General features: G+C 35.6%; 1 protein-coding gene across 4 annotated transcripts in view; it reads right to left on the bottom strand.

Moving 5' to 3' along the window:
• CLCN3 (chloride voltage-gated channel 3) overlaps positions 1 to 26,809 on the bottom strand; it is a 90,017-nt gene that overhangs the window by 15,755 nt on the left and 47,453 nt on the right. For all 4 annotated transcript variants that reach the window (XM_077773337.1, XM_077773469.1, XM_077773397.1 and 1 more), the window contains 9 exons: positions 21,065 to 21,222; positions 16,180 to 16,279; positions 14,059 to 14,246; positions 12,962 to 13,084; positions 11,159 to 11,365; positions 8,395 to 8,475; positions 6,954 to 7,499; positions 3,648 to 3,834; positions 157 to 555 (listed from right to left, as the gene is read on the bottom strand). In XM_077773337.1, coding sequence (XP_077629463.1) covers positions 157 to 555; positions 3,648 to 3,834; positions 6,954 to 7,499; positions 8,395 to 8,475; positions 11,159 to 11,365; positions 12,962 to 13,084; positions 14,059 to 14,246; positions 16,180 to 16,279; positions 21,065 to 21,222 — 1,989 coding nt within the window. The remainder of the gene's footprint in view (positions 1 to 156; positions 556 to 3,647; positions 3,835 to 6,953; positions 7,500 to 8,394; positions 8,476 to 11,158; positions 11,366 to 12,961; positions 13,085 to 14,058; positions 14,247 to 16,179; positions 16,280 to 21,064; positions 21,223 to 26,809) is intronic.

The raw sequence follows: 26,809 nt of genomic DNA, 5'->3' as shown, positions 1-26,809 counted from the left end.
CTCCCTTTACCCCAACACACACAACCAATTAAATATTATTGCTTTTCTGTCCTTCAGAAATCCAATATATGTCTGTATCTATCTAGATATATAGATTCCACAGATACAGATATAGACAGATGTATATGTGAGTCTGTATTCTTAAAAAAAGGGTACCTATTGCAATGGTCAGGTCTCTTCTGAGGGCAAATCCCACTAATCGTTGAGATTCTTTTGACATTATGACAGGAAAGCCATTGTAGCTGGTTTCATTAATCATATTTTCTATATCATCCACTGTCATATTGTCCTGTGTGAGGACAGCTAAGGGAGGATCGTTCCTTCGAGGCCTCATGACATCAGCAGCCAGAGTGGTATGAGTGAATTCTTCTTTTGCATCCAAGAAAGGGTATCCATTTAACCGGATATGTGCTTCATAAATGCCTTCCCTACCAAAAGCATCACCAACCCATTTGCTGGTCATTACTGCAGCCATAAGGGGGACAATATATTCCAAGCCTCCAGTAAGCTCAAAAACAATAACCACCAGGGAGACAGTCATCCTTGTCACACCACCTGAAAAAAAAAAACAAACCACTGGTCAAAGAGGACAGGATATGTTAGTGGAATTTTTGTACTAGGCAGTTGAACACAAATTGTAAGAATAAGTTAGTGAAAAGGATAATCATCAAAAACTACAATTTGTCTTTTAGGACAATTATCACTGTTTTAATAAGATCTAGAGAAACAACAATTTTCATTGTTTAATACAAGACTTAAAATAACATTTCAAAACCTGTTTACTTCACAGTAAACAGCTAACCAAGTAAAATGAGTTTGCCATTTTGGTTTATTGCTATAGCAAAGATTTAATTTCACTTTTATAAAAGCTGACTGTTAATTAAATAATTTGATGAAGCACATCATAGCTATCTCATTGATTACCATTTTACACATAAAGCTCCTATGTGGGTAGAATATTAATATACTTCTTTCTTCTAAATCTTTTCAAAATGAGTAAAATATTTTACTCAGTATTTTACTCAATGAGTGGGTGCTTTGTGATTTATGTTAACAGTGTAATATCCTCTCCCTTAGAAAACTCAACTATTCATTTACTCAAATCATCATTTAAAAAAAAATTTAATGTTTATTTTTGAGAGAGACAGAGACAAAGTGAAAGTCGGGGGAGAGGCAGAGACAGAGGGAGACACGGAATCCAAAGCAGGATCCAGGCGCTGAGTTGTTAACAGAGAGCCCAACATGGGGCTTGAACCACAAGATCATGACCTGAGCTGAAGTTGGATGATTAAGCGACTGAGCCACCCAGGTGCCCCTCAAATCATCATTCTGAATTACCATCTCTATGCTCATGTCTCCTAATCCACATCTCTCCACTTCCTGTTGCAATTGTCCCATGTCTCCAACTATGTATACCTTACCTCATTGCTGTGCTTGTCTGGTTTTCTAACTATAAAAAGACTTTGGATGATGCACTGTCACAAAGAATACCACACATTTAAAACCAAAGTTCTCTTCTTCCCTGAAGAGTTACCCATTCCAACTAGCACAGTACCACATTCTTCCTGACAACGTAGATGGTCACTGTGGGTTCATCCTTTACTTGAACCCAACAGCCAGACTCTCACCCAGTCTTATCTGATTTGCTTTGCAAAATATCTATCTATTGGTCCCTTTCTCAAGACTGTCACTATTACCAAACTAGTCCGGACTCTTCAGACTTCATTTCTTAATTTTAATACTATTTTATCTTACATCTTTGACTCCAGGCCCCATTACCTTTAATTCACTTAATAAGCCATGTTCCCAGGTTAATCTTTCTTAGTACTACTTTCATCATGTTGCTCCTTAGCTCCTAAACCTACCAGGACTCACCAGTTCATACTGTATTATTAAGCTTAAACTCTTCCTTTTTGTTTCTTAACCTAAAAATAGAAGGGAGAAAGAACCTACTACATAGTACATATCTACACTATGACAGGCATGTCCTAATCAGTTCACAGAGGCTTTTTTTTTTAAACTAAAGTAACTTATTTTACCTGGCACTGTGCTTTACACGCATCTTATCTCATGTAATCCTCAAAACAATTGTAGGAGATTAGTGATTATTATTTCTATTTAGAAAAAAACTTTGTTAATGTTTTATTTATTTCTGAGAGAGAGAGATAGCATGAGCAGGGGAGGGTCAGAAAGAGAGGGAGGTACAGAATCTGAAACAGGCTCCAGGCTCTGAGCTAGCTGTTACCACAGAGCCCGACGCAGGGCTCAAACCCATGAACCGCAAGATCATGACCTGAGCCGAAGTTGGACGCTTAACCGACTGAGCCACCCAGGTGCCCCTGTTGTTTCTATTTTAAAGATAAGAAAATAGAAAATCAAAGTAAAGGAACATTCCCAAAGTTGTCAAATGCCAAAGCCACGATTCTGCTACAGATATAACCTATTCCAAATACAAATTCCTCCTAACACAGATGATTGTCTTTTCATAACTTGGCTCTCCCCTAACCTAACTTCATTTCCCAAAATTATCCAAAATGCACTCTCTGCTTCAGTATTATCAGTATCTTCACATTTATTCCATTTCCTTCAATTTCACATGATTATATTCCCCAACAAAATCCTCTTCTTTAAATTCTACTAGTTTTCGTAAATAAAGGTCCTGTTCTACCCTTACCTGAACTACTTCAGCTCTCTTTTCCTCTAGTTTCCTACACGGTCATAGACTCACTACTGTATATAATCATTATATATTTCTCACTATTGTTTTCTCAGTTTTGGTCTTATCTTCCCTTCCCAACCTGACTGTAAGTTGAAGTTTGGGCCAGCGTTTTACACTTATTTTTGTATCACTCACTGCACCTAGTTCAGGGCTTTACACAAAGTGAGCAACTACTAAATCACCGCTAGTATGGTGAAAATGATCCTGTCCTTCACTTTCACTTGATATTATTCTTTTGGAGATTAATAATTATAGATCTGTGAGTCACTGAAAAAAAGTAAGTCAAAATACTATTAAGTACCATAACCAAAATTCAACTGACATTTTAAATTTAAAAATAACAATTTTTCATATCTAAAAGGACAATAAATAGACTCTTTAAGTATTTAATGCAGTTATTTTGCTTTGCTTTTCATTAAACCATAGTTACCTTTTTCATTTTCCTATAAATGCATATTAAATCAAAGAGGGCTGGTAAAGAACTCTTTCTTTACAGCTAACTGTAGATCACTGTAGAACCAAAGTTTTACCGGCGCTTTGCTAGAATGTTGACCTCAGGAACCATGCTGCAGTTGTTATACTAAGCCAAGATTCCTGACAATGAAAAAACCAAAAATCTCCCTGGACAGGATTCCAATTAAGCCTATATTATACTGAGATGTTTTCTATCACAAAGCATTATATGATATTTAGGAGATGATAACTACCATAAAGTTTTTACGTTAACAAATGTATAGAACAGGCAAAATGAAAACTATTAGTACACAAATACCATATAACAGTGGCTTCATTTCTGTTAAAATACATTCTCTTCCTCCATCCTGTCCCGCCCTCACCCCCCTCACAAATTAAGCATAAACGTGCTTGCACACCCTCTCTCTTCTCTCTCAGATTCACAAACATCCATACATAGACACAGTCACGTTACCTAAGCACGCAGCAGCACCAACCATGGCATAAAGGCCAGGTGTAATGCAGTCAGCTCCAACCTCACACCACTCCTTAAAGATAAACCAGTCGTGGTGAAAATACGCAAGCTGTTCCACGGCAATCCCCACAATCCTTCCGGCAATCGCACCGATGGCCATGCTGGGAATGAACAAGCCTGACGGAACCTGTGACAAAAACACAATGCTTAAGGGGACAGTGATCCTCTACTTAATATGCTCAGAACCTACATTCTATGGATTTCTAACTAACACATTAGATTCTTTTCACACTTTATTTATATAGCAAAATCCTAGTACAAATAAAACTACAGCAAAATACTGCTCTAATGGTACCTTAATAACTCCATGATTTCAGTTACAAAGTAACAAACAATTCTCTAGACCAAAGACAAAATAACTTAAGGGTTATTCATCCTTCAGCTCAAGGGTTTCTTAATACCAGTCTCTAACATGATTTTCATTAATTCATGGTGAAATGGGAAAAGGAAAAAAAAGGACAATGTAAAGCATTTTTCATAAAACTGAATTAATTTAGTGTGAAGTACCGTCCTCTACTCCATAATTACATCCTTCCTACATATTTGTTGTTTACCAAATGATAAAAATATTAGATGCAATTCCTCTTTTTTTTTTTTTAACATTTTATAATTTATTTTTGAGAGTGAGAGAGACAGAGCACAAGAAGGGGAGGGGCAGAGAGAGAGGGAGACACAGAATCCGAAGTGGGCTCCAGTCTCTGAGCTGTTAGCACAGAGCCACATGCGGGCTCAAACTCATGAAAAGCAAGATCATGACCTAAGCCGATGTCGGCCACTTAACCGACTGAGCCACCCAGGTGCCCTAGGCAATTCCTCTTAAGTAGTACAGTGTAAAGAGGACAAGTTTATCAGGTCTTTCAATATTTTTTTAACGATACATACACACACACACACACACACACACACACGGAGAAGAGTATTTATCAATTAAATGTGATGGAGAAAGTAGAAATAGTGAACACCGTGAGATCATTTAAAGATTACAATACTTGTAGCTCTAAAATGTCACAGAAATGAAATAAGCTGAGCATAAAACGAAGGCATGCTGAACACTGTATTAGGATCATTAAAAGGTTATCCAAATAGAAGAGATCAAAATATGTTTTACAGTCTACTGTCAATTAGGACCCTTCAGCAAGAGCACAGGGCAATGCGAGACTTAACACAGACCTGCCAATGGTCTCCAGCTTCCTGTAGCTCAACTAAAGATGAGAAAGTTAGGATTTAAGGAAAATCAATTTACTGTAGAAACAGGAGCTTTAACTTGATTCACTATGAAGAAAAATTTTAAACTTCAAGGTTTTACTATATTTAACTCTTATACCCAGTGGACTAAATAGAGAACAACAGAAGAGACAGAAACTGTATTTCAAAAACCATCATTACGATTTTGTTGAAAATAAGCTGTTATTCCACATAATCTACATCTGTGAAAGCATATAATCACTAGTGAATGTTAACTTAAGGAACAAGGATTAGCTGACATCTATATATAGCACTGACAGCCATATAAGAGAATTCTATTTACTGGCAAATTAGTGAATATTACCCTCACTTTTATAAATCCAAATGAAGCAACATCCCAGGGCAAAGGCCTAGCTCCCTTAATCCTTGATGGAAAAAAATGTGGTATTCATAGGCTATGAATTTGACTCTGAGTCTGCAGTGTCAAGTTAACACCCTAAAGTAACATGATATAGGTGGAATAATGGCTCCCCAAAGATACCCATATCCTAATTCCTGTGAATCTGTTATGTCTTACAGTAAGGAAGCATTAAGGGTGCAGGTAAAATTAAGGTTGTTAATCAGCTGACCTTAAAACAGGAGATTATCCTGGATTACTTGAGTGGGCTCAAAGTAATCACAGATGTTTTTTAAATGTGGAAGAAAGGGGGCGCCTTGGGTGGCTCAGTCGGTTGAGCATCCGACTTTGGCTCAGGACATGATCTCACGGTTCGTGGGTTCGAGCCCCGCGTCAAGCTCTGTGCTGACAGCTCAGAGCCTGGAGCCTGCTTCCGATTCTGTGTGTCCCTCTCTCTCTGCCCCTCCCTTGCTCATGATCTGTCTCTCTCTCTCAAAAATAAATAAATGTTAAAAAAAAAAAAAAGAATTTAAATGTGGAAGAAAGATTTAGAATAGTGTCAGAAAAATGAGATTAAAAGAAAAGACATGACCACCCATTTACTGGCTTTGAAGATGGGAAAAGGGGGCCATGAGCCAGGGAATGTGGGCAGCTTATAAAAGGCTGGAAAAGGCAAAAAAGAAAAAAAAAAGGACTCTCTCCTAGAGTGTCCATAAATCTATGTGAACACCTTGATTTTAGTCCTGTGAGACCCCTTTTGGACTTCTGATCCCCAAAACTAAAATAAATTTGTGTAACTTTAACCACTAAGTTTTTGGTAGTTTAAAACAATCACGGGAGGGGTGCCTGGGTGGCTCAGTCAGTTAAGCGTCCGACTTTGGCTCAGGTCATGATCTCATGGTTCGTGGGTTCGAGCCCTACGTCAGGCTCTGTGATGACAGCTAGCTCAGAGCCTGGAGTATGCTTCAGAGTCTGTGTCTCCCTCTCTCTCTGCCCCTCCCCCATGCTCACACTCTATCTCTCTCTCAAGAAAAATAATAAAATATTAATAAAACATGGTCATGAATTTCCCGACACTGCTCCCATTAAGAGGTAGGTAGGCCTCTGTGACAACCCAGGCAAACAAAATGCAACAGAAGACATGGTGCATGACTTCTTTAGCTAGGTAAGAAACGGTCCTCTTGGAACACTTGCTTTTGGAGAATCCTGAGCTACCGTGTAAGAAATCTCAATGCTTTGAAGGTACCATGCTGGAAAAAGCACACACACACACACACACACACACACAGTGGCCCTAGCTGTCTGAATCTTCCCAGCTTGGGTGGTAGATGACCAGCCTTAGCCATGTCTGATGACATGTTCACAGGCCACAAACAAAACATGCCCAGCTGAGCTCTTCCCAAATTACTGACCCAGTATCAAGAGCAAAATAGTTATCTTAAATTGTTAGGTTTTGGTGTAATGCATTACACATCAACAAATAACCATGCTCAACAATACATCCTAAGGAATTCTTGTTTTCATTATTTAAAATGAAACTCAAAAGAATTTTTCAGCCTACATTTATGAAATAACCACCTTTAGATAAACATTCACTGCTCATTCCGCATACAAGTTTTGAACATGCCAAGATTACTTAAATAGCACCTCACATCAGCACTTACCTTGATACCAAAAGTGAATACTGTCATTATAATTTTAAATATGAGTGCTAAGCATAACTGCCATATAGCTGAATATACTCCAAGGCCTGCTGGACGATCAGGAATATCATCAACAATTTTACTGGCATTCATGTCATTTCTGTAGTCACAAAGAGAAGAGGATTCCAGAGGACCACAGTCTGTAAAAAGCTCTTTAATCAGCTCACTGGTGTTGAGCCTGGTATATGGATTAGGGAAGGCTATCACCGCAGTAATGGCAGCAACAACAATGACTTCAAGAACAGGATACTTTCCAAATTTGGTGGATTTGCGTCGACGGCACCAGGCAATATTTGCCCTAATGAAAAATGCTCCCCAAAGCCCGCCAAATACCCCGAGGAGAATAAAAGGAAACAGTTCAAAAAGGTACCATGGTGTATGATACTCCACATAAAAAAGGACCAGACGGCTATTACCAAATGGATTGATGGATCTCAAAACAAATGCAGCCACTAAAGCAGCAAAAAATGATCTCCATAAAGTTTTAAGAGGAAAATAATAGCTAACCTAAAAAAAGAAAGAAAAAAAATTAATACTAGAATTTTAAGATGTTTCTGATATGCTGTTACTTGAATGGCAAATATCATAGTCTAATTTTTGCTGCAGCTAGAATTTACATAAAATAGATTTTACTGTAGTAAGAAAAAGACTGATATTTTATTAACCTTGGCTACATCATTACAAATTCACAATGTCAACTGATCAGAAATGTCTACTAATTACGTCAATACCTAGCATTGTTTTATTTTCAAAATGAGTTTCATCTCCAATTCAGTCATGTAGAGTGAATAAATACACCATCACCAACTTCTATGAGCTCATAAAGTATTTACTTCTTCTATATTAAAGAAAAAAGAAAGGAAAGAACACAGACAATGGGAAAAGTAAATTTTAAAACATTCCCAGTCACATTTTTGTGTATACATGTAAAAAGTCTTGAGAAAACAAAATCAAACTACATGACTAAAATTATGTTCTTCAATATCAATCACTGTCACAGAAATAATCATGTAATAAAAACTCACAAAAACAAGTTAGGAATTGATTAAATGTTTTTAAAATAAAAACATGGGCTATAACGTAACAAATAGTGGTTAAATATTTTCTATTAACTCAAATTCACTTCCGCTTACTTTTAAATATGTCAACAAAGCTAAATTTTAAATGATCACTACCGTTTCTACAAGAATAATATTTTTAAGACTTTTCTCAAGGTAGAGAACACGTGAAAAATATTACTCTTTATGTAAGAATGAGTGAAAAATAACTTCATGAAAATAAATCTGAAAACATAAAAACAAAGTCTGCATCTATTACACTAGTTATAAAATTGAAAAGTGTGCCAAAATACATTTGTAGGGGTAATTATACATCATTTTAATTGCTGTATTTTTTTACCTACCTCTTCCAGGCTAAAAAGAACTCCTCCAATCGGTGCACCAAACGCTACAGAAACACCTGCAGCCGAGGCAGCTGACAGCACCTAAGAGGAGGATTTGGCTTATTTCAGATATTCTTATAAATTCAAATCTATCAAATAAAAATTCTTCATGTTGCTTGAATTTTTAAAATGTCTCTTCTGAATTTAATTCTCATGTCTACCCTCTGCCTCAAGCAGAGGCAGATATTTATTTCCTCTAAAAAGATATTTTTCTCTTCTGCTTTAATTGAAAGGTCATTCATATATTCAATCATTCAGTCAATAAACATTTATGTGAGATCATTACTGTTTTCCAAATCCTACTAAAATACCCAGAGAACTTAAAACCTATTATGTTTCCTCATTTTCACTACTCTAGGTCCTGTGACAATATGTGCAACTGCCAGTATGGAAAACCTCATTCTAAAGCACACTGGCTACCCCTTACAACACAGTCTTTCCAACTAGAAGCCCTACAATAAAGTTAAAGAAGACAAAAATATCCACAAAAGCTCTTACAGATCCTCTCTCCAGGCCCCCTAGACTGTCACTTGGACATTGCCCACTTCCCACCAGTGCAAAGTCAACCACACATATAAATTCACCGGACATTTCATGTTCTAATTACTTTTCTAAGAGTCTTTATTCCTTTCACTATTTCCTTCTAGTAGCTATCTGAGGCTATCAAGACATTTTCACAAATGGTCAAGTTTTACATTTCTGAAAAAAAAAACCTGGAAATAATAAAAATTAAATTATATATAGTTAAGAACATGATCTTCATTGTCAAGCTGCTATCTGGCAAATTAAAAATAATCAAATATTTTTTTTAAATTAAAGTGTGTCTGGCTTTAAGAATAAAGACTGTATTTACTTGGGAGAGGAGAGAAAATTTAACTATTTTGTTTTTTCTACCAACAGGATTGTACACAATGCATTTAACTGAATCTCTCATTCAATATTTAATATAATAGAATTTTACAATCAAGCTAACAACCAAGTACCCATAACTCACACACATTTTAATGCTTTACAAGTATCAAGGAATCATTTAATTTAAAAATGTCATGGAAGTGAACTAGGAAGAAAGCCAATATATGAGGTCTTCATACTTTCAAGTAACAAGTAAACTCTAGTCATTTATATACTAAGGGTAAACAAAGTTAATGTCATGTACATTACTAACCATCACAGTGCGTATCTTAAAATTTAAGATTTAAAATTAAAAATTTTAATTTCTATAATATTTTCCTAATAAAGTACATTTTGCATTTAAAATGAATAAATAAAAATAAAAATTTATCCCCAAAATGTCAAGGTACAATAGCAAGTAAAGGAATTGCACTGGAAGGACAAATGCTATCGCTTCATTTCAGCCACTAATTTGTTATAATACAGTTTTAGGTTATATTCTGTTTTGTTTTGAACATATGCACAGATCGACACAGTCATAGTAATAGAAGCAGTAGCGGTAGTAGTAGTAAGTAGTGTTAAGGGGTATAGACTTTGGAGTCAGAAAAATAAATTTTAATCCATACTCTGACATTCTGCTATATAATCTTGGGCAAGTTAGCAACTTTATGCCCCAATTTCCTATCTATAAATGGGGATACCAGTGCCAAGTTAATTATTAGGATTACTGTGGATTTAAATTTTAAAATGCAAGTAAAAAACTTGTCACAGAGGCAGATACATAGTAAGTAATCAATATGTCAGCCTTTTTTGTTAGAAGGTAGTACTGGAATCACAATTATTATTCAGAGATGGAACTATGATGATCTGAAGTGTTCCACTTTTAGACTATCTGCTGCCATACATGAACAATGTTTTAGTACTAAACTGAACTTAAATCAGATCAACTCAAGAATTAAATAATTTGATAAAAATATGCTACTCTTTTCTTAAATTATTAAAAACAACAGGATGAAAGTCTTGTGCTAGGGCCACAGACCTCTGAGTTCTCAATATTTAAGGATATAAAAATATCATACCTTAAAAACCCAAAATGCTCTATACCATCTTGGCCTATAGATTAGATTGGGAAAACAGGTAGGGATTGGGCTCCCAAAGTATAGAGCCAATACAAAAGGTCTCATGAGCCCATTTTCCTTCTAGAAAATATCCACAGCAATCTAGAATCATTAGGGAACTCTAAAAGTTTAAAGACCTCCTAGAAGATCTTGGGCTGGCCTAAAAAAAAGGTAAAGGAAAACAATGCTCCTGAGCAGCCAAATAAAGAGGAATTTCTATATTCCATTCCCTTTAGTGTGAATCTATGATTTAAACCTCAAGGGGTCCTAAAGGTCCTCAGAACATCTTCATGATCCAGAGAGCTCTCTGCAGATGAGATACATCTCTTGGGGGCATTAGACACTTCTTCCAGAGGAAAAATAATGTTATGTTTGGGGAAAACTTCAGAGGAAGAAAGCTGTAAGGCAAAGCAAAAACAAATGGAAAGACCTTAGTGAAATTCAACTGAAACCAATGGACAGCAGGTAGTCCATCAAAACCTCTAAACTATACCCCTAAAATATAGGGGTAACTGGGCAGCACTGGGGATGGATTCCAGAAACACATTAGAGGTACTTACAAAGGGGAAAAGAAGCAAACAATTCTCACACTTGAATCTGAATATAGAATTTATCCAAAAAGAGTAAAAATGTGATCTTTATACTAGGAAATTTTCACTGATGTAAGTCTATGTAACAGATACTTATCTATCGAATAAACTACAAAAGACACTTACCTCCCTTTTTTTAGCTTCATTTGTGCTATACTTTGGAAAGAGGTAGGAAAAAATATTTCCACAGCAACAGGCAACGTGTACCAGAGGACCTTCTTTTCCTAAACTCAAACCTGATGCCACAGCCAATACTAATGTGATGGTTTTAATCATTAAAGTCCATTTTCCCAAGTAACCTCTGATGATGAATCCACTTAAAATAGTTTTAATCTACAAAGAAAGATTAAAACAGCTTAATTTCCTTAAAGAAACAGGAGAACTTAAGTTACTCTCATGTTTTACTCAAAAAACCACCTTGCAAAATTTTTTAGGTGGATCATGGAACAAATAACAATTTTTCAAAAGCCTTAACTATTATGCTACATACAACAAATCTGTATTATAGTCTAATTATCTTCTCAAGCAAAGATTGAGGGCAACTCTCTCTCATGAACAAAACTAAAATACAAGCCCCTGTTAAAGGAAATGTAGACCTTAATACAAGGGTTGTAAATTACATATCCAGGAAAAGGCAAATTTGAATATTTCTGTTGTAGAACATAGATAAATTTCAGACATTCTGTCAGAAATAAGGCATTATGTCTTCTCAGAGTGCTGTCATCATGTACAGTATTTTCCTGTACATTAAGAAGAATAAGTGGCAACAGCTAAATGCTGCCTGCATGGTAAGTGCACTTTTTTTTTTTTTTTTTTTTTGAGAGAGAGACAGACAGAGATCCTGTGTATGGGATCAGCAGGGGAGAGGGCAGAGGGGGAGAGGGGGAGATAGGGAGGGAGAGAGGGAGAGGGAGAGAGAGAGAGAGAGAGAGAGAGAGAGAGAGAGAGAGAGAGAGAGAATATTCCAAGCCGGCTCCATGCTAAGCATGCTAAGCATGGAGTCCGATGCAACCCTGGGACCACAACCCTGGGACCATGACCACAGCTGAAACCAAAAGTCAGATGCTCAACCAATTGAGCCACCCAGGTACCCCAAGACATTCTTAATTAACAAAACTTTAAAAATCACTAAGTTTCAAAAAGAAATGCGCTAGAAAAAGCTAACTTACTTAAGACAGAAAAATTAAAAAGAGAAAGAAATGAGTTCCCATCACATTATTCAATCTTAAGTACATTCTTTAAATGCTGTTGATAGGGGCACTTGGATGGGTCACAGTCGGTTGAGCATCTGACTCTCGATTTTGGCTCAGGTCATGATCTCATAGTTCATGAGTTCGAGCCTCACGCCAGGCTCTGCTCTGGGATCCTCTCTCTGCTCCTCCGCCACTCATGCTCACTCTCTCAAAACTTTAAATTAATTAATGTTGATTTAAAAAATCCAAAAGTTTGCACTATTGATCCACTATGATCAAATTATCTTAAAGTATAAAATGGCTATAAATATTATCTACCAAATTCAAGAATTATTAAGTCATCTAATTAAGACTGTCCTAAAAAGAGAATTAATGTATTGAAGTCAGGTTCATAGCAGCTAAACATCAACTAATCCATCACAGAACTTTAGGCCACATAATGATTTTCCAGGTTTATAACTGAGTCTTCTGATATTTGTTTAGTCATGTGCTAAATTAATAGTGGAAAAAAGAAAAACCAACCTCCCATATAATGATGAAATGACTATGGGGAAGAATTTCTTTCAGTGATGTCTACAATCAGGTTACATTTTTAAAATTTTCTTTTTCTAATTTTCCTTCTCATATTACAAACCATTTCCCCAGAAAGACAACTACTTTTTCCCCCTAATGGCAAAAAGGTAAACACCGTAACAATTACTAAATGATTAATGATACTAAATATTGCATGACTTACCTCTGGAATTCCAGAGCCACAGGCATATGGAGCAAATACCTTTACCAGGGAAACAGCAAGAAAGGCAAAACTCAAGGCCCAGAAGATGTACATTATGTAATTCATGATGTAAGAACCAGGACCCTAAAGACAAATCATTTAATAGTATACATTAAAGTTATAGTGCACACTCCTGATGCAAGTGCTTCCCACATAAGAAATTTGGGTAAAACTCATAAAAGCTTCCTGGCTTACTTCCACAATAGTAAAAGCTTTATATGAACAAAATATTTAAGAGAATCAAAAAGACATATTCATATACACAAGGGGCCTTAATCTATTTAATGTTTTTTCTAGCTTTTTCCTGATCCCTAAAGTCTTAATGTCAAAAATCTGCTACACTTTAATCTCTGCCTACCCACAACCACATTTTGGAAACAGTTGTGAAGACAAAACTACATTCCCACTTAGATCTCATTCTGCTGCAATTTTCCTGAGGATCAAGTGAGAAACAGCATACTGCCCATCTTACCAGCAAATATATTCTTTTTATAGCTTGAAAATTCAGCTCTAACAAAACTTTAAAAATATATCCACATATGACCATTTAACTACATATATTATATAACATTCTAACTTCTACAGTGTTCTTCAATACAGAACATCAAGAACAGTAAGATAATCATTTAAATATTATAATGCCACAAAGAAAAATCTATGGATTCCTTTCCGGGTACAGGGCTTATTTCACTAAATTTTTTGATAATTATACTTTGATAATTCATCCTGACAATTGTGAGATGTTAAGCAGTTTTAATAACTTGACTTCATATTAACTTTGTGTGATTATACAGATCCTATCACACTTTTCTACAATAAGAAAGACATTTAATGTCATAATTGAATAGACCTGAATGTGACTATGTAGTTAACTAATACACGAGCTTCTTGAAACTTTACATTTTACTTGCTGCAATGTATTCTCATATTTTCCAATCTATCTTATTACATTTTTTTCTTTTAATGTAGCTGCAACAATCTGTAATTCTGTGATTAAGTGAATTAGATACTCATTTTACTTTATCAATTAATTCACCGTCAGACATAGCAACACTTACTTCTGCTTGACCTATGATTAATTCTGCCCATGTTTTCCACTGTGGACATTTATCCCTCTCTTCAAATGTTGTTTCATTAGATCCCCAACAACACTGTTCATGGTTGTACCACAATGCACTAAGGCAAATGCCCTCCTTTAGGTCAGTCATCCAATCAGCAGCAATGTCTATTAATCCAGCCAATGCCCCTGTAAAAACATGTTGGGGGTGGTAAAAAAAAAAAAGTAAATCCATTTTTGGGGAGCATTTAGAACTATCAAGTTAAAAGGGTCAAAGAAAACTGAGGACTCCCTAGAAATAAAGGGTCACATAGGGAATATTATATAAATTTAATATTTTTAACTTTTAAGTATAAATAAGTTTCTATTACTTTTAAAAAACTGTTAGTAGCCACTCTTTAAAATAAAATGACTATTTTTTGTTTGAAATTAAAACTAATTACATCATTCAAATTCATTGTGATTTGTAATAAAGATGTTTAAAAGACACTAAAAACATCTTTAAAAGGCAGCTATCTTGCAGGAAGTTCACATATCAGGTTATTAAAGTCAGAATTTTTAGTTTTTCAATCTGAAACTTAATAAAATTACAAGTTATCTCAATATTAAAACTCAATGTCCATTAGAAGTAGTGAAACTTACAGCATTAATGAATTACCTTGACAGATTTTTGTGTGTGTTTTTTTTAAATAACAGAAAGTCAAATGTACTAAGATCATTTTACTGACAGAATACGAAAATACACACTTTTATGGTCAAAGTCTAGGTCCTTCTCATCATATAAAAAGATCAATAGGTCACATACACAGTGACCACAAAGTTCTTGTGCATGCCAGTTAGAGATACAAGTACTTCCCTCTAGTCTCCGCATAAATTTTAATTTTCCTTATGTTCTTCTGGACATAATCCTCCATGGTGGAAACTGAAAGTCATTAAAACAGTCCTTAATGTTTGTTTTCAGATCTTCAAGTGCTATTTCTTAAAATCTCATGTGGAGGGACTCTGTAAGCACTCTATAGCATGGTAGTTAAAATGCAGGCTCTTCCTAAGTGTCCATCAACTGACGAATGGAGGAAGAAGATGTGGTTTCTCTATACAATGAAATACTACATGGCAATGAGAAAGAATGAAATCTGGCCATTTGTAGCAACAATCCAACCAACATGGATAGAACCTGAGGGTGTTATGCTGAGTGAAATAAGTCAGGCAGAGAAAGACAGATACCATATGTTTGCATGTATAGGTGGATTAGGAGGAACTTAACGAAGGACCAGGGGAGAAAAGAAGGGGGAAAATAGTTGGAGAGAGGGAGGAAGGCAAACCATGAGAGACTCTTGAATGCTGAGAACAAACTGAGGGCTGATGGGGGTGGGGGAGAGGGGACGAGGGGTGATGGGCATGGAGGAGGGCACTTGTTGGGATGAGCACTGGGTGTTATATGGATACCAACTTGACAATAAACTATTTGTAAATTAAATAAATAGATAAATAAATAAATAAATAAATAAATAAATGCTGTGAAGGGAAGGGAAGGGAAGGAAAGGGAAGGGAAGGGAAGGACAGGAAGGAAGGAAGGAAGGAAGGAAGGAAGGAAGAAAGAAAGAATTCAGGCTCTTGAGCTAAACTGCCTAAATGTAAATCTCTGGTTAGCCTCTTACTAGCTACGTGACCCTAGTCAAGTGACTTAACCTCTCTCTGTGCTTCATGTAAAATGGTAATCATAAGAGCACTTACTCCATTGGACTGCCATGTGGTTTACGTACGTGTAAAGATTTTAAGGCAGTGCATGAAACATAGGAAACAATAAATATTAGCCATTTATTATGAGGTTAACATTGAAAACTACTTTATTGTTTATCTGGACCAAACCACATATTTTAAGATACAGAAACTGAACCCAGAAAGATCAACCAAACTGGATACACACTTAAAATGACAGAGCCAAGACTAGACTCTGAAGCTTCCTGCCTCCTCCTCTTATATTTAAGAAGGTTTCTTGAAAGCAACAAAGCAAATGCTTTTAAAAATCCAACAGGGCCTGAAAAAAAAAATGAAGGAAGGAGGGGAGAACTATTCCATTTTTCTGTTAACCAAAAAGGATTATATTAAAACTTTTCTTTACCTGATGCCAATCCTGTTAGTGTTACTACTAGCCATCCTGACCATGCATCATATAAGCTTTTTGTCATTTCCCATGCTGATTCTTTCTTTTTGCTGTTGATCTGAAATTAGAAATGTTTATGCTTCATTTCTCAAACTATGAATAGAAGAGACAATTCTAGAATCTAACAATTTTTCTCAGTTATTATACATGAGTCAGTAGTCTATAAAGTAAATAATGGGAAAGGTGAGTTTGGGGGCAGAATCACTATGTCAGACAGTTGTTATACCTCTAAACCAGATGCTAATCATTTACCCAGAGATCTGCATTTTTAACAAAAGCCTCAGAATTTGAGAGTAACAGATCCACAAACCAGAAAGAGTCTGGTGTAGGCTGTTTTACATTGAATCAATTTAGCAGATAAATATCTTTTATATTAACAGAAATAAGACATTATAGACTGATAGGTCTGTCATTCCCTGGCCATTTTCTGGTCCTAGCAGTTAAGTGGACTATAATATTCTTTAAAAGGTAAGGTCACTGAATAATAGTACCATGCCCATAAATATAGTATACAATAGTCATATGAATAAAGGGGTTGCTAAAATTTGTAGGCCTGTAAATATGTAGGTATGGAGAGCTTTAATCCTATCTGTGGGGTCCAGACGCTCTCTTCTATCACTGTGTAAGGAAAAGTGTCCTCTACTGAATATAGTGGCAGAAGTGAGATTAGAAGGACAGTAATAGATTTGATGTCCAGATCTCACTCTACTAAGACACGAGAAGGCAAGCCTTCCTTCTTTTTGTAAGAATGCACTTCTTAAGCTCTCCCTAACTAACCCAAACCTCTTCCATTCTATTAGGATTGTTGCTTTAAAAAGCCATATTCTTAGTCTAGGACTTAAGTGTTCAAACTGAATGGCAATAGCTGGAATTCAATGCTCTGGTCTATTTTAAATATCTGCTCCATTTTAAGCCTTAAGGCCTCACTAAAAACACTCCAGTTAAGTTCTGGGTTGAATATGGTGCAATTTTCCACCTTCTGTACCATGAGGGACCAATCACAGATACTAAGCATTCTTTAGAGATCAAAGTTAGGTTCACTTCTTCCAAAAATAATCATTAAACCCCATGTAGCTTTTTCTCAATGAGAGTAACTATAATGTTTCATACAATATGAGGTAAAAACTTGGAAGTCATCTAAATGTTCATCAATATAGTAATGGTTAAGGGAATTGAAGTTTATCTTATGAAAATTTCTGCACTCACTGAAAAAAAAATGAGATAGACGCAGTGTTGTGCAGGGGAGAAAAGCAAAGTGGATACAAGTGTGTACAGTATGCTTCCATTTACCTAAGAAAAATAAGTACATAAATACATATGCCTGTATTTTTCAAAATAGATAAACAATAAAATGTTGAAAGTAAATCATTATTTTAACGGAAGGGAGGCAAGAGGTTAAATGGGACAGGGACTTTAAAACAAAGTAACTTGTATGTGTAATCCTAGTAGAATAAACACTAAGAACAAAAAATATATATATAAAAGAAAGAAAACACGAACTTTTCAGGAAGCACATCGCTGGTGACAGTGTCAGTAATATTCTGAACCTAGTGTGTGTGTATTATGAACTAAACCATATGGTTATATATATGGTGTTAAGTGAGATTTTTGAAATGACTGAAAGAGGATACAGATTTAAGAACTGGCAAGTTAAATAAAAGCTCAATAGTAATGAATTTAAATTAGAAGTTTCCTATAAACTTATGAGGCTAGATAGAAAACAATGGCTGGTCCAGATGCAAGAAGTACCTCTCATGCCCACATCACCTATAAACCATCTTCCTTCAAAGGAACCAAGGTTCCTTGGAGAAATGGCTGACTCCAGGTTTGGTGCAAGAAATGTGTAAGATGAGCTAGGATCATCTTGTTTTCCAAGAATATGCCAAAATCTATTAAGGATGTGTCAAAAGAGACAGGCATCAACCTAAGTAAGTTCCCACTGGTCAAAAATGGGATAACATACACATCAATAAGGATAGTATCAGTGACAGATTAAAACACAGCTAATATGTTTAAATCTGTGAATGCATGAAGATACAGAAACAAACGCCAAACAAGCAAACAAAAGTCTCATTGGTCAACTTTGAGGATTCTAGGGAACCATTTAATTTCAACCTTTCTCCCTTTTCTGTACAATCTGAACTACAGGAAACCCAAATAATTGGTATGAAGAAGGTTCTTATAGAATTTTCAAACAAATAAAAAAGGAATGACAATTAACTTAGCAACATTTTGCAAAATACTGAGTCATATTTGAAATGATTTAATGTTGATTTGCTTCAAAATCTGAGGTAGGAGGCTGCACAAGTATAACAGTAGTTTGGGGGAGGCATACCTGGGTGGGTCAGTCATTTAGGCATCTAACTCTTAATTTCGGCTCAGGTCACGATCTCAGTTTCATGAGTTTGAGCCCCACAATGGGCTCTGTGCTGACCCTGCAGAGACTGCTAGAGAGTCTGTCTGTCTGTCTGTCTGTCTCTCTCTCTCTCCCACCCACCAACTTAAAAAAAATTTTTTTTAAGTTCGGGGGAAAAGAGAATTAGGTAGGTATATGCACTGACACAGAAAGTTTTTTTTAACAAAATGTTTTTAAAACAGTAAGAACATTTATGTGTAGAATTTCCCAGGTTAAAAAAATTTTATGTTTAAGTATCGATCAAAAGCACAGAAAATGATACTTGACCTATCTAGAAAGAGATGATTGGTCAGATTAGCTAGGACACTGCCTACTTCATATCATTTTAAATGTTTTCAAGGACTATTGACTACCTTCAAAATGAGAGGGAAAACAGTATACTATGGTTTCTTTTAGTTTTAATTTGCTTTAAAAATGTTATGAACATGATTCTTAAGGATACTTTCATACTACCTCACTTTAAAACACATTTTAAGTACAGCCTGAGTATGTTAGTGACTTTGTAAATATATGTGATTCTAAGTACAACTGATTTACCTAACAATCATATGAGATGCAGGAGTTACAGTGTGCCTGCATTAGGCATACTGGATTGAAACACTGGTTCTCATAATGTGGCCATGGATACTCTGGGGGTCCCTGAGACCATCTCAATGGGGGTCTTCAAGGTCAAAACTAGTTTCATCATAATATTAAAACTGATGTGCCCTTTTCACTGTTTTGACATTTTCACTGACAGTGCAAAAGCAAATGCAAAACAGCTGCTCCTCAGCACAAATCAAGGCGGTGGCATCCAAACGTACTGGTAGTCATTACATTCTTCACTGCCACGCATTTCAGCAAAAAAAAGAAAAAAAAAAAAGTTAAGTGAACGCCAGTTTCACTTAAGAATGCCTTGATGAAATAGTAAAAGCTATTATGCTTCAATCATTGAGTCTTTTTTATAGTATGTGTGATGACTTAAGTATATATAAAGGCTTCTGATGCATACGGAACTATGAAATTATGTCTTAAGGAAAAGCATTTAAGTGATTTATTTGAGTCATAAAATAAACTTGACACCCACACATGGAACACCATTTTTACTTGAAACAAAGACACCAAAGAATGGTTTTTCAGACTTGAGAATCTGACAGGCATTTTCTCAAAAACAAACCAACTAAGCCTGTCATATCAAGTTAAATAAAAGTGTATTTGTCTCTAATCACAGAATTTGAGCTTTCAAGTAAACATAAGAATTTTGTGAAACTTGTATCTATCACTATAAGGATGACAAATTCCCCATACTTAAAGACTTTTCTAAAGAGATCAGTGTTGATATTAATAAATGTAATTTTTTAATATTGTATAATGAAACTGAAAAGTGTCAACACTTGAAATAACTGCACAGATCAGTGAATATTTCCCACTGATCACTGTACCATCACTGCATGATGGTACAAAGTTATTCATTAGAGTCGAAGGTGAACTAACAGATTTTAATATAACAAAAAACAAAAAGTACACTGATATAGTTTCAGATTACACACTGGCAACTAATCTGTACCACCTGTCACTATGGTACAGTATCAAAGAATATCCACAATGATACAAAAAAGTTATTAAAATACTTTTCTAACTACCTATCTGTATGAGTTTGGACTTTCTTCATATATTTCAACCCAAACAACATATCCCAACAGACTAAATTCAGAAGAAGATATTAGAATCCAGCAGCCTTTTATTAAACCAGACAATAATGAGACTTATAAAAATGTAATATATGTCACTCCCTCACTAAGTATTTTGTATTTTAGAAAATAGATATTTTTCATAAAAATGTTGTTTTGTTTTCATAAGTATATGTTTTGATGTTAATGTGTAATAGGGGTTTCATTACTTTCATTGCATTTTAAAAATACTCTCAGTTTTTGTATCTAATATGGTAAATATCAATTAATATTGCAACATAAACTAAGTTGTAATATGAGTTTTATATAAGTTGTAATATTAGTTGTAATATTAAGTTCTTTCACCATCTTCAATAACTGTTTAGAGTTTAGAGCAGGATGTCTGGGTAGCTCAGTCGTTAAGCATCTGACTTCAGCTCAGGTCATGATCTCACAGTTCATGGGTTCAAGCCCTGCAATGGGCTCTGTGTTGACAGCTCAGAGCCTAAAGCCTGCTTCAGATTCCATGTCTCCCTCTCTCTCTTCCCCTCCCTCACTTATGCTCTGTCTCTGTCTCCCTCTCTTAAAAATAAACATTAAAAAAATGTCTTTAATTACATATATAGAGAAAAAACATATAATACTTACAAAATGTAGAAATTTACCTAAATGTACTTTAATGCATAATATGTATTTTGGCAGCCTGAGATCACTGGCAAAAATATATTATTAAATGATGTAGTTATGCACTATATTAAAATTTATTAAAAACACTTACCCGTCTATGCCTTTCTCTGTCTTTACATTTCTCTCGCACCCAATCAATAGTATGGAAATCATCATATGTACCAACACCTGGAATTGGTTCATCCAAAAGATCCAATAAGTGTGTAGAACTGTTAATGCTGCCTCCATTTGTCATTGTATAATGAGTTCCTACAATGCAAAAAAGAACAATGAGTATGTTTTTTGAGAGGCAATGATAAACTACATAAGCTTCTTAAAAGTTCATTAGTAATTCATAAAGAAATAGTATCGCTTGAAATGCGATAAAACAGAGAGGAAAACATCAAAAAAAAGTTATCCAAAACTCAGAAATAAGGCAAAAAGACCATGGTATGTCACTTTAAATCCATACTAGAGTATCAAAAATAAGCCTGAGGAAAAGGACTTTGATTATTTTCTATTGATTAGGGCACAGAATCTGTAAAGTTGGATAATGACTTAAAGAAGATTCATTATATTGGAAATTTCTGCTTTCATCTGGCAAAAACCTAACTGAACTTCATCTAATAAAAAAGATAATACAGAGAGTTGTAGTGTTGGGGTGTTTCGGTTTTGCCCTATAGGAAAATTTCATTCACTGATATTTGTCTCACACATCCTCCTCTAAGTCATCTGTCATCAAGCTAGTTTCCTCATTAGTATTAAATAAATCTTTGACATGTGCTCACTATATATTTATAAATGTAAGAAACTTAAAGGTACCAGGAAGGACACTAAATGACAGTTAACAAAAAAAGAAATACACATGGCTCTTAAATTTTAAAAGTTCAATCCAACACAAAAAAGAGAAATGCAAATCAAACCTACAATATCATTTTCCTCTATCAGACTGGTAAAGATAAAAAAGCTGGCTAATGCACTGAGTTGCAAAATTAGGGGAAAGAGGACTTGCCACAAAATTATTAAAACATAAACTGTTGGGGCGCCTGGGTGGCTTAGTCGGTTAAGCGTCCGACTTTCGCTTAGGTCATGATCTCGTGGTTCGTGGGTTCGAGCCCCGCGTCGGGCTCTGTGCTGACTGCCAGCTCAGAGCCTGGAGCCTATTTCAGAGTCTGTGTCTCCCTCTCTCTCTGACCCTCCCCTGCTCACGCTGTCTCTCTCTCTCTGTCTCCTAGAAATAAAAAAAAAAAAAAAATTTAAAACATAAACTGTTATAACCCCTCTGGGAAGGCAAAGCTACCAAAATTTAAAATACACAGACACTCTCAATCCCAGTTTATTCACTTCCAAAAATTTTTCTTACAGTTACACTTGCATAAATCCATAAGTTATGCACAATGTGGTAAAACATTTTACTGTGTGCTCTAGAAGGAAAACAAACAAACAAAAACTAATGCCCAAGTGCTCATAATCTAAAAAGAGGGTCCACAAAAGAGCCAGAGAGTAAATACCTTAGACATTGGAGGCCATATAGTCACAGCAATGCAACTCTGCCATCGTAGCACAAAAGAAGTCACTCACAATATATAATGAATGGCTATGGCTGTGTTTCAATAATACTTTATTTATGAAACAGGTGAAGAGCAGCATTTGGCTCAACCCCTGATCTAAAGTCTCTATACCACAAACCAAAGTCAACTCAAGACATTTATTAAGAATTTTCTACTTGGGACACCTGCCTGGCTCAATCGGTAGAGGATGTAACTAACTCTTGATTTTTGGATTGTAAATTTGAGCCCCACATTGGGTGTAGAGATTACTTAAAAATGAAATCTAAAAATATAAAAATAAACAATCTTTTACTTAATGGCACTCTTCTAGATATACAGGAGATATAAAGATAATAAAAATATGGCCCCTGACTTCAATGTAATACTGAATAGTGTACTAATAAACTTAATGTCTATCTACTTCTACCAGGTAGAGGAGGGTTCTCTCTTATCTCCCTATTTAATACATTTGAATATTTGCCTTGGAATGTGTAAATCTTCTGAAAGAAGAATAGTATATTGATTTCAGTGTTTTGGCAGAAGTATTCCAGGAATAAATAATTTATCATTTTTGGCCGAGGGCTTAAAAGCCCAATCTCTGCAAGAGCCCATGTTGATTTACATAAAACCACTTTATACTTTTGTACACTAGCTCTTTCTTCTCTCTACCCTAATTTTACTTGCAATTCCCACTTGGTAAAAGCTGGCTAAAAGGCCACAAATTTTCTTAAGGAAAAATATACTGGAAAATATAATGAATATTTATAATGTCTTGACAAATTTCTTGAGAATCTCTGACTCTGCTTTCCATATAATAAGTGGTTATTTACAAAATGTTTTTGGCGGGACATGTCAAAAGACTCTGTGGACTTCTGATATAATGACATCACTTCTGGCCAAAGGAAAAATAAAATAAGTCCAATTTGAGGGAAATCCTACAAAATAATGGCTTACATCCTTTAAAAATGTCAGTCATGAAAGACAAAGAATGACTGAGGAACTGCGCTAGATTAAAGGAGACTGAAAAGACATGACAACTAAACAGAACACGTGTTCCTAGATTATTACAATGCAGATCAAGAAAAATGTTTTGGTTTTTTTTTTTTAGTTCCTATTAAAGGACAGAGTGAAACAACTGGAACATTTGCAAACAGTCTGTAGATCAGATAATAGTACTGTATCAGTATCAATTTTCTGATTTTGAAAACTGTAGTATGGCTATACATAAGGAATGTCCATTCATAAGGAAATACACACGCATGTATGTATTATATACATACACACACAAAACAGTGTATGTTATACAGAGAATAACATATTTAACAGTGAAAGAATAAGAGACAGAATAAACAAATGTGGTAAAATGTTAAGATTTCAGAAATCTGGGTGAAGTATAAAACATATAGAATTCTCCACTTTTTTTTTTTTTGAGAGAGTGAGCACAAGCTGGGGAAGGGTGGGGAGAGAGGGAGGGAGAGGGAGAGAGAGGGAGGGAGAGGTAGAGAGAGAGAGGGAGGGAAGGAGAGAGGGAGAGAGAGACGGGGTGGGGGGGGCGGGAGGAGAGAATCTTAAGCAGGCTCAGTGCACAGCCCAACATGGGGCTCAATCCCACAATACTGGGATTATGACCTAAGCCAAAATCAAATGTCAGACGCTCAACTAAGTGAGCCACCCAGGCACCCCTCTTTTTACTATTTTCAACACCTCTGAAATTAAAAGAAAATGTTTTTTCTTTAATTCTACTATGCAATATTTTGCAAACTTCTAACTCCCCCACCCCATGTTGCCCTTATGTGCATAGAGTTCCAGAACATGGACTGCTGATCTTAATTATTACTCTTCTATTCAAAAACTAAAAGGCAAAATTTCTGTATCACTTAACACACATCCACACAATACATCACTGGCCGCAAGATAAGAATTGAAAAGCTGTTTGCACCACAAAGATTTGATAAGCAAATGAAGCATGTATTACTCTAATAGACATAAGCCAGGAAGTGGAAAAGCAGACGCTCATTTTTATGAGGTAGCAAAGGTACAACAGCACAATAAACAAGATTTATATTAACTTTCTGGTTTTGCCTTTAATGATTTTCAAACAGTTAGTCTGCAGAAACTACTCTGACATCTAATTACAAAACTATGCAGCAATTCAAAGTATCTGAAAACCTGAAATAAAACTTTAAACCAGGAGGGAGACCTTGGGACAATGTTTTGTGCTTTGGGGCTTTTAGGTTGTGTCCCTTAGAACTGGGGCTGCTACAGAACATGTTAGCATGAGAATTAGCCAGAGCAGTTTGTGTGCCCAACAGACTGTTTGTAGGTCAGTCTGTCCCTTCAACCCTATTTGCTTCTACATAACAGAACAATGGTATTTGAGAAAAAGCAGGTTATAGGGAGAAGTACTGATTGGTATTTTTGGTTTTGGGGGAGCCCACAGAAACAGAGTCACTGTTTCCCCTCTAAATTATTAGAGGGGAGTCTGGGTCATTCTTGTGACTCCTGCGATCAAATTGGCTTAGATGGCAACAAAGACAGATTCTGGTATGAAAATAAAATAAAAACTTTTGCGGAGACAGAAATGATTAGAATATTTCTTTGGCTCTGATAAAGTTAATTAAATGGAATCTCCAGGAAGAGAAAGGCAGACATTTCAATCTGGCTTTAATTTCTCTCCTTTTGTCCTGTCCCTTACTCATTGTACAGGGCTATTACCGAAAATTGAAAGACATCATACTGAATGTGAAATCAGCATATTTTTTAATTTAAAGTTTATCATTGCAGAGCGTTGGACTTGGTGGTCTGTCCTCTGTTCTGCTTCCCCTCATTTTTAACAATACAGAAGTGGAGACCCCTCCCTTTCCAAGACACTTTTGACCCACAGATCTGTCCCCTATTTCTCATAGTCTCTGAGAACAGTCATCACACTCATAACAGGGATTTTGAGCTCAACAGTTCAGAGGCCCTCAGACAAACTACAAACTGTGACAGTGTGTGGAGTCTCTCATTTGTACAGACTGGATTCATCACACATTTACCAAGTCAAGAATTCCAGATAAAGTGTTTCAGCTTTCACTAGCAGATCATAAAAAATATGGTGGGCATCTATAAACCCTCATAAACTTCCTATTGTTACCAGACTAAAAAGTACAAAAAGATGTCCCTACTGGGAAAAAGATAATAAAGATGCTTGGATTAGAAAAAGCACATAATCCTCAAGTTCATAAAACTAGCCCTCTTTAGTGAATGCAAAACTGAAAGTGGTTAAACATTTGATAAAAATCAAGCCCCTGAAGTTGCCACAAGGACTTCTAGCAGAGGAGGACACGTACGACACCTGCTTCAAGAACACTGGGAAATTAGTAATGCGGTGGCATCTAAACCCTACAAATCAGGAAGCAGTTAAGTTCTAATACCAGAGCAATTTCACTTTAAAAAACGTAAATCATTTTTATTTAAAGATAGTTGTGAGGGGCACTTGGGTGGCTTAGTCATTTAGGCATCCAACTTCAGCTCAGGTCATGATCTTGCGGTTTGTGAGTTTGAGCCCTGCATCAGGCTCTGTGCTTAGAGCCTGCTTGGGATTCTGTGGCTCCTTCTCTCTCTGTCCCTCCCCCACTCACACTCTGTCTATCTCTCTCAAAAATAAACATTTAAAAAAAATTTTTTTAAGATAGTGTGAAAGTGTTCTCATTAAGATATATTTTAAATACTTTAAAAAAAGTTTGTAATTGCAAAAGATTGCTAAATAAAATCCAAGAAAAGTTAAAGTAGAGTTTAAAGAGTAGTTAATACCTATCCTTCTGAAACACAGTAAAGAAAGGAAAGCTTTCAGTGTTTCCATTCTATGAGGCCTGCATTATCTTGATATCAAAGCCAGGCAAAAACACCACAAAATAAGAAAATTACAGACCAATATCCCTGGTGAACAGAAATGCATAAAATCCTCAACAAAATATTACCAAGCCAAATTCAAACTGACATTGAAAGCATGATTCACCATGATTGGCCACACTTATTTACAAGCTCTTTATTACTTACCATACTTACTAAAAACTATCTCATATCATTAAATGCATATGCATATCATTTTTAATATACTTCAGATTACTTTAATTGTGACATACTGTAATTTAAACCTCCAGGTTAGTTTGTATTACAAACAGCACATGCAATAAACATGTGAACCTAATTAGTCGTCCTCTTTCGCAAATGCTTTTTAAATTTTTAACTTTTTTCTTGTTCTTAACACTTTCCCCTAGCTGCATGCCCAGATATTCAATATTAATGACCAAGTGTGTCCCCAA

Source organism: Crocuta crocuta, unplaced genomic scaffold (assembly GCF_008692635.1).
Source record: "Crocuta crocuta isolate KB4526 unplaced genomic scaffold, BGI_CrCroc_1.0 scaffold429, whole genome shotgun sequence".
Taxonomy (NCBI): domain Eukaryota; kingdom Metazoa; phylum Chordata; class Mammalia; order Carnivora; family Hyaenidae; genus Crocuta; species Crocuta crocuta.
This window is presented reverse-complemented; position numbering and strand designations above follow the sequence as displayed.